Here is a 9,257-nt window from a genome sequence, read left to right on the forward strand (position 1 = left end):
GTGAGAATGTTTCAATAAGCTTTGTAGTCTTACTGTACTGTTGCTCATCATTGTATACTTAACCGGACATTTAGCTTGTTTTGCTTAACAAATCAGCTTTACTGGCAGCAAGTTTCATTCAAATCCACTCAAAATATATTGTCTGAGTCACCCAGCACAGAGGCCTACATAATTGCAGGTTCAGTTTATGAGGAGACGGCTCACATTTTCCTGTTTTGAAGGTGAATTTGTTTTTTTTAATAGTATTTTACTTCAAGAACTCTTAACTCCCAGAAGCAAACTTTTAATGTCTTTCCTGACCTGAAGCAGCAAAAGTAAAAAGATAGAGAACAGGTTTTTGCCAATTCACTGACAGCTGTGAAAAAATCACATTGAAAATCCAATACAAGTTTACCATAATGTGTCAATCTTTGATACATGGAAAATAGAGCTGGATGAACTGATGATAAGAACATAAGAACATAAGAAAGTTTACAAACGCTCATTTGGTTGTTAGTAGCTTATTGATCCCAGAATCTCATCAAGCAGCTTCTTGAAGGATCCCAGGGTGTCAGCTTCAACAACATTACTGGGGAGTTGGTTCCAGACCCTCACAATTCTCTGTGTAAAAAAGTGCCTCCTATTTTCTGTTCTGAATGCCCCTTTATCTAATCTCCATTTGTGACCACTGGTCCTTGTTTCTTTTTTCAGGTCAAAAAAATCCCCTGGGTCAACATTGTCTATACCTTTTAGGATTTTGAATGTTTGAATCAGATCACCAAGTAGTCTTCTTTGTTCAAGACTGAATAGATTCAATTCTTTTAGCCTGTCTGCATACGACATGCCTTTTAAACCCAGGATAATTCTGGTTGCTCTTCTTTGCACTCTTTCAAGAGCAGCAATATCCTTTTTGTAACGAGGTGACCAGAACTGAACACAGTATTCTAGATGAGGTCTTACTAATGCATTGTAAAGTTTTAACATTACTTCCCTTGATTTAAATTCAACACTTCTCACAATATATCTGAGCATCTTGTTGGCCTTTTTTATAGCTTCCCCGCATTGTTTAGATGAAGACATTTCTGAGTCAACATAAACTGCTAGGTCTTTTTCATAGTTCCCTTCTTCAATTTCAGTATCTCCCATATGATATTTATAATGCACATATTTATTTCCTGCGTGCAATATTTTACACTTTTCTCTATTAAATGTAATTTGCCATGTGTCTGCCCAGTTCTGAATGCTGTCTAGATCATTTTGAATGACCTTTGCTGCTGCAACAGTGTTTGCCACTCCTCCTATTTTTGTGTTGTCTGCAAATTTAACAAGTTTGTTTACTATACTAGAATCTAAATCATTAATGTAGATTAGGAATAGCAGAGGACCTAATACTGATCCCTGTGGTACACCACTGGTTACCTCGCTCCATTTTGAGGTTTCTCCTTGTGGCAGAGCAGGGCTGGGATATTGGCAGGGATGGGGTTAAATTCTCCTCCCTGCCCAGGTTTATTGTGTCAGGTGGGAGTAATTAACAATCAATTAGCACCCAGCCACCTGACATAAAAGGAGGCCTCAGCTCCTCAGGAGAGAGAGGTAGCTGAGGAAGCAAGTGTGAGTTTCTTTTGTTGATTTTGCAATCCAGTGAAGGCAAAGCTCAGCCTGGAAGCCTTTTTTCTGTAAGTTTTTACTTTGTGTTTATTGTTTGTGTTTAAGAACCTTTTTGTTTTGCCCTCGTGCCTGTTTATTTTGTGTTTTCTATTTAATAAAAGTCTTTTTATTTGAACTGCAGTCTGTCTCTGGGCCTCATCCCTGGTGCCACCCTGTCACATGTGGTGTCAGAAGAGGGATATAGCACCTCCAGAAGGCTCAGAGCAGTACTGCAGGATTTTTTTTTTTTGAATAGCGAATTATTTTGTGTCCTGCGCCTGAGTGGGAGGAGCCCGAACGTCCTGCGCCTGAGTGGGAGGAGCCCGAACGTCCTGCACCTGAGTGGGAGGAGTCGGTGCGTCCACAGCCCAAGAGGGGGGAGTCGGTGTGTCCACAGCCCAAGAGGGGGAAAGCCGAATATCCATAGCCCAGGTATCCGCCAGCAGAGGGAGAGTACCTGCTGGTTCTACCTCCATGGGAGGACTGTGTGTCGCTCCCACCTCTGCCAGCAGAGGGAGAGTTCCTGCTGGTTCCGCCTCCATCGCCGCCACCAGCAGAGGGAGCATGCCTGCTGGTTCCCCCGCTGCTGCCGTCCCGAGAGGCAGAGGGGGTGGAGCCGCCGTCCCGAGAGGCAGAGGGGGTGGAGCCGTCGTCCCGAGAGGCAGAGGGGGTGGAGCCACTGTCCCGAGAGGCAGAGGGGGTGGAGCTGCCGTCCCGAGAGCTGGAAGGGGAGGAGCCGCGGATCAGAGAACCGGAAGGGGAGGAACCACGGTCCAGACAAATGGAAAGGGAGAAGGCTGACGCCCCAGCAGCCCTTGCACATGCTGCTGAGAGGAGCTCAGTGGAGGCGCACCTGACTGCGACGGCAGGAGGTGCCAGCCCGACCTCAGAGGCCGCTAGAATGGCCACTGCCACCACCGCTGATGCCGGAGTGGCTGGAGCCGTTGCCACTGGAGAAGCTGGAACTGCCGTTGCCGGAGTGGCCGCCGTCTCCGCCTGCTGTTCCTGAGGGTCTGCCTGCTGTTTCAGAGGGTCTGCCGTCTCCACCTGCTGTTCCCGTGGGTCCGCCTGCTGTCCCTGAGGGTCCGCCATCTCCGCCTGCTGTCCCCGAGGGTCAGCCGTCTCCGCCTGCTGTTTCCGAGGGTCTGCCTGCTGTTTCAGAGGGTCTGCCGTCTCCACCTGCTGTTCCCGTGGGTCTGCCTGCTGTCCCCGAGGGTCCGCCATCTCCGCCTGCTGTCCCCGAGGGTCAGCCGTCTCCGCCTGCTGTTTCCGAGGGTCTGCCTGCTGTTCCCGAGGGTCCGCCATCTCTGCCTGCTGTTCCTGAGGGTCTGCCGTTCCCGCCTCCGCCACCAGAGGGAGATGGGCCGTCGTTCCCGCCTCCGCCACCAGAGGTGCCACCAGCGCTGCTCCTGCTGGAGGGTCCAGGTTCCCTGCCAGCGTTCGCGTGCTTTGAAGGTCCGGGGCCCCCGCCATTGAAGAAAGCTTGGGGGATCCAACATCAACCCCGCTCACCACCGCCCGCTGAAATAGCCCACCTAAGGGACATAAGGGGACTCTCGGGGGGGGGGGGGGGGAGGGCTTGGGTTCAAAGGGGGAGGGGGGGAGTTTGGCCGATTGCGGCCTGCATACTTTGTACATGGGGTGAGGTGTGTGGTAGAGCAGTGCTGGGATATTGGCAGGGATGGGGTTAAATTCTCCTCCCTGCCCTGATTTATTGTGTCAGGTGGGAGTAATTAACAATCAATTAGGACCCAGCCACCTGACATAAAAGGAGGCCTCAGCTCCTCAGGAGAGACAGGTAGCTGAGGAAGCAAGTGTGGGTTTTTTTTTTTGTAGATTTTGCAATCCAGTGAAGGCAAAGCTCAGCCTGGAAGCCTTTTTTCTGTAAGTTTTTACTTTATGTTTATTGTTTGTGTTTAAGAACCTTTTTGTTTTGCCCTTGTGCCTGTTTATTTTGTGTTTTCTATTTAATAAAAGTATTTTTATTTGAACTGCAGTCTGCCTCTGGGCCTCATCCCTGGTGCCACCCTGTCACACTCCTCTAATCAGTACTTTCTGTTTTCTACATGTTAACCACTCCCTAATCCATGTGCATGCATTTCCTTGAATCCCTACTGCGTTCAGTGTACATTTTAGTTGTTTCATTGTTTTGCAATGTGCTGTTCTGCCTGTAAGTTCGATTTGACTTGAGTAACGCTGTGTTCTCTGTGTGAATGTTGGAAATGCCCCTCAGAATGAGCAGACTGCCCTGCACATAGCGGTAGAGATGAGAAGACTGGTGATAGTAGAGCTGCTTTTGGTAGCCAATGTCAACATATATCTAAAAGACAAGGTAAGCCTCTTTACCTGGAAATATATACACAGATAAACCCATCCTCCGACTATCACTGTGAAGATAGTGCAACACTGCAGAGCGCTCTCGTAGTATAGGAAAGAACTCCCCTCTCAACACTGCAGAGCGCTCTAGTAGTATAGGAAAGAGAACTCCATTCAAAAAGTGGTATCTTGATCCACTGCAAAACACTGTAATTGAAAACTGTGTGTAAAAACTGTACACTTTGAAACAGACTTTGAAAATGTTTAGTTTACCCAGACAAAGTAAAAAAAAAAGTAATCTATTAAGCGTAGATTTACAGTATTTTTATTTGCGAAATGTACAAGCTTACAAAAATACAATACAAGAAGTACACTCACACAGTTCCTCTCATCTTCTTGTCCCACCATGTCTGCTCATCAGCAAAACAAGACGCCCTTGGATGTGGCGGTCAGAGGATACTACGCTAACATCGTGGACATGATCATTAAAGCCGAACGCTTCTACAGATGGCGCCAGGTAGGCTGTCTTTGTATCAAGCACTCCATGAGCGGTCAACAGGTAAAATGTATGAAAAAGAAAGTCTGAACCTCAATCAAACAGCTGAGACAAGATCATCTTTAATGTTTCAATGTGAACCAATTGCATCTCCTTCCAGTATCATACCCCTTTTATAAAAGCTTCCCCACAGTAAAATAGTAAATGCATAGTGTAGTGTAATAAAGCATAGTGAAATCGTGGGAAAGCATAGATGAACATTGTAAAGACCAGCGAGGGATGTTAATGCATGTTAATCAACATGGCAAACCAGTGTAAACTATGGTAAATGCATTATATAACAATGGGAAAAACATGGGGGAAAACTGCAAAAATACCGTGGTTAACTTTTATACTGCCTACTGCCTGCAGTGCTGCTTCTATGAGATATGCTGTGTGGATTGCTTTGCTGTTGCTATGCTGCTTGTCTTGTGGATTGCTTTGCATGTGGGTCATGGTGACCTGCTTCTTCATGGATTGGTACACCCTTCTGTGCTTTCAGGATATTGATTCCCAGCAGGCCTCGCAGATAGAGCTGGATTTCACTCTGGATCATGCACAGGAGCCCAAGCATGTGCGCTCAGTGCTGTGGAGACTGGCCACCAAATACCTGCCCCCCGGGGGGTGGAAGAAACTGGCCAATTACTGGCAATTCCCAGCCCAGCATGTCAAAGCAATTGAGGCTCAATGGACAGGTCAGAATTAATACATCATCTTCAGTGGCAGCACAGTACAGTGGTGGTACTACAATGGCAATGCAATGGTTACTGTCTCAAGGGGCAGTGATAGTACAAGGGCAGCAATAATGATATGTTATTGGTAAAATGACACGACAGTGGTAATATATTTATACATCATTTTGTAACCTGTATCAGGATCACTGTGCTATATTTTATTTCAAATCCAGTGTGTTGCCATTTCTATGGTCTGCTTATGGATCACTTTCCTTAACACACTTAACACACATGGTATAAAAAAGGAGCTGGAAAACCAGTTATTTTGTTCTAGTTCCAGCGAGCGTGCAGCCTCACTACTGTGTGTTGAGCCAGGGTGAGTGAATTGTGTAGCTATTAATTTAGGGGATTTTGATCCCACAACAGTTTATTTTAGTGTGTAACGGAGTAGGTTCTGGAGCGGGACATCCCTTTTAGTGGGAGCAGCGCTAAGCCTGTGTTTGGCAAACGTTTGTTTTGAGCTGTTTTCTCACTGTATTTTGTTTAGCATTTTTTGAGTTATTTTGATTACGTCCTCCTGCACTAGGGCTATCATTGCTGGTACCCTAGTAGTGGCTACCTGTCACTGCAACTTTCTGTTTATTTGAATAAAACCTGGACGCCTGAGTGGTGTTGTCAAGTGCATCCCTCTGTCTCTCTCGCTTGCTCATCAGCGGACACCCACAACAAAAATAGACCCCTGTTACAAGCAGGTTTCATGAAGCAAAATTAGTTAATTATATAGTGCGATGCAAAGCCTTTGGCTATAGCTGTACATTTGGATCTTAGCTGACAGTGCCACCAGTGGTCAGATGTGGTAACTGCAAATGACTTCATTCTACATTCACTTCTCAGGAGTCCTATTTCACCTACCGTGTTTATGAATGCTGTTGAATTCCTGCAGGAAACAAAAGCTACAAAGAACATGGCTACCGAATGCTGCTGGTCTGGCTTCATGGGATCAGCGTGGAAGGGAAGCACCCCATCAAGTGTCTGTACGAGAGTCTAGTGGAGACAGGGAACAGGGCGCTGGCAGGTAGGCTGCGCTGTGCTCACTCTCCACACTGTAAGGTAATGGGCTCTGTATCCTGTGATACGATAGTAGATACTGCTCAATATCAAGCATGTTAGTAACATACACCCACTTCCATGACTTACATCCACCATACTGTACATTATAAATCACATGTCACAAATTAACCAATCACAGTGCAGTATTTGCTAAAATTCCAATACCTCTTATGCTGGAGTGTGCACAGATGTCATCCCATGCATAGAACACCACACCTACGTTCAGTGTTCAAAAATACATAAAAAAAGCACACACACATACCCGCTACCTTTTGTAAAAATGGATCATCCTATTAACTGCACTCTTTAAATTTTGATGAACTTTTTTAAAAAACCTTTAAAAAGCCATGTTTCTCCAGCTGCAGTCTTATTATTTTTTTTTTTATAAATTTAGTCGTCGCCAATTATTTTTACCCCGGTTTTCACCCCAATTTAGCATGCCCAATTATTATCTGTATCCCCGGCTCACCGTTCGCAACCCCCCCGCCGACTCAGGAAACGGAGGCTGAAACACGCGTCCTCCGAAACGTGCTCCTTCCAAGCCGTCATTTTTCGCACTGCAGATCCACAGCAATGCTACCAGACCTATAGTGCCGGAGGACTACACAGATCTGGCGGCTCCGCTGCAGAGCCACAGGCGCCCTATCGGCCACAGGGGTCGCTGATGCGCGGTGAGCCGTGGATTCCCCTGCCGACCTAAGCCCTCCCTACCCGGGCAGCGCTCAGCCAATTGTGCGCCGCCCCCTAGGAACTCTCGGTCACGGTCAGCTGTGACATAGCCTGGATTCGAACCAGCGATCTCCAGGCTATAGGGCACATCCTGCGAGGAGCGCCTTTACTGGATGCACCACTCGGGAGCCCCTTGCAGTCTTATTTTTAATAAGACTGTAAGAGGCACCCTGCACACCACGGATCAACATATAAAGAAATGTAAATGTGACAGACGGAGAGGTTCATCTGCATAGCCACAGATTCTGAAACTCTCAATGAATGGTGGGAAATAATGCCCTCCGAAGAAAGTTTCATCATTGAATTATGTAAGTGTGAAATACATACATATAAAGACACTCTCGATAACTTGTGCTGAAGTTTCATCTCAATTGGATAAATGATTCTGTAGATTGATGACATCAAGAGAAAGACTTGTCAAAGACTGTTATAGTTTCTTTCATTAGTACTACAGAGATGCCTACACTATATTACAGAAATGCATGAAATAAGCCACTGGTTTGTAAGGCCATCCTCAGAGGTGTGGTAAAAGTCAGTATCACACAGCATATAATGTTGTATCTTGAATTAAAGACTACCTGTTTCCTGACTTCACCATTTTCCCATATTAATCCCCCAGTATAAAAGACCACTTTTTAGTGCGGTTTGCAGCTATTAAAAGCAGGTTTGACTATATACTGTATATCTGAGAGTGCAGTTACCAGCTTGATTATCACTGTTTCCCTGCAGAAAAGATGCGCAAGAAAGCAAATGAGGATGAGAGTACCAAGAAGTGCCCCTTGATGTGATCCAGGACCTCTACAGCAGAGAACAGAGCAGTGTGGTCCCCTGTGTCACAGAAAAGGAAGCAGACGCAGCTTGTGGCTTTGCTTAGTTAACCCATTTGATCTGGGACACGACAGCAGGAGTGCCGGAATACAACTCGGGGCATTATCACTTAAGACAGCAGCTGTTTTTGCTGGACTGGTCAGCCATCTGGATAAGGTCTGGTACACCATAATATAATTAGTCAAATGTGTTACCAATTGAAAGGTAAGAAACAGCTCTGTGACATGAATGGGTTTGTTAAATAAACAATGTTACCTTAATCAACTCATTTTTGGAAGTTATTTAACACCTGTGCATGCACATACACAAAATCCTCATTATCAAGACAGGCAGGCAGGCAGGCAGGCAGGCAGGCAGACAGGTGGACAGGCAGGTGAATATGGCTCCCTATTTTTTGAGCGAGGACAATGCATTCGTACACACTTGCTCATTCAATTCAACTCATTTTTCAGGAAATGTGACAGAGTGACATTTCTACTGTTGGTTTTTCCTGTTTTTTATTCATATTAACATTCCAATCTAAAATATACATTAAAAGCACATAAAACATAAGGTACGCATATTTTCTGGTCCGAGACTTTTTACAACACCATAAAATCACTGTTGTTCTTTAGCAAACCCTCTGCCTCAGCATCCTCCAGTCTCACTTGAATTATTCTACACATTATCCTATATGTTTAATATCCTCCTTTTGTTTCTCATGCCTGGATATAGAACCCTCTTCTTGAGTGCTGTCAGTAACTCTTAAGTAAAGAATGTGCAGATGTACTTGAAGGTGCTTGGGTGCCTTGTTTATTATTCCATTCATTTGAGCAAAGATGACCTACCCTTCCTCTTTAGGCATTTTTTTTTAATCTCCTCTATGTTGAATTGTCTCCTGTTCTTTTGCTTTTGCTGTAAGTCTTTTGTTAGCATCAGTTTCGTCTCAGCAAACCTCTCCTGTGCTTTCCTCTAAATGTACACTTTGCATGCTTTAGTTACATTTCTCAAGTGCTCTTCTTTTTCTTCACTTATCATGTGGGCCTTCAATCCTGTATTTTTCTTTCGGTTGATGAATTTATCAAACACTTCACTTCTCTTCCTTCGGATATGGTTTTGGAAGTCTGTTGGTGAATCAACAAAATTAGGGTTCAGCTGACAGTTTTCATCAATTGCTTGATAAGAAATAACACTCTTAATAAACTCTGTGAAGCATGAGGTAGCTCTGGCAACTGGTTGACTGATGTTTTCTAATAATCAAATTCATCTTGTTTCTTTAACTCTTTACATAGAGGAGGATACTGAACATGTCCCCAAAGACTAGTTGTTTAAATATACATACAAGCTAATTCAAATTACATCACAATTAAAGTCCTTCAGATGGACTTGCTTAGACAATTGCAATAAGTTACAGATCTGTTAACTGGAAAAGCTTAAGCTAACCAGCTACCGTTACTGTA

General features: G+C 44.9%; 1 protein-coding gene across 1 annotated transcript in view; it reads left to right on the forward strand.

Moving 5' to 3' along the window:
* The window catches only part of LOC117395227 (ankyrin repeat and death domain-containing protein 1A-like), a 30,566-nt gene extending 22,488 nt beyond the window's left edge, over positions 1-8,078 (forward strand). Inside the window, exons 11-15 of the mRNA XM_059007388.1 lie at positions 3,860-3,958; positions 4,364-4,459; positions 4,980-5,172; positions 6,095-6,226; positions 7,720-8,078. Of these exons, the coding sequence (XP_058863371.1) occupies positions 3,860-3,958; positions 4,364-4,459; positions 4,980-5,172; positions 6,095-6,226; positions 7,720-7,778 (579 nt within the window). The 3' untranslated portion in view covers positions 7,779-8,078. The remainder of the gene's footprint in view (positions 1-3,859; positions 3,959-4,363; positions 4,460-4,979; positions 5,173-6,094; positions 6,227-7,719) is intronic.
* The last annotated feature ends 1,179 nt before the right edge of the window (positions 8,079-9,257 follow it).

The sequence above is a fragment of the Acipenser ruthenus genome, chromosome 35 (assembly GCF_902713425.1).
Source record: "Acipenser ruthenus chromosome 35, fAciRut3.2 maternal haplotype, whole genome shotgun sequence".
Classification (NCBI taxonomy): domain Eukaryota; kingdom Metazoa; phylum Chordata; class Actinopteri; order Acipenseriformes; family Acipenseridae; genus Acipenser; species Acipenser ruthenus.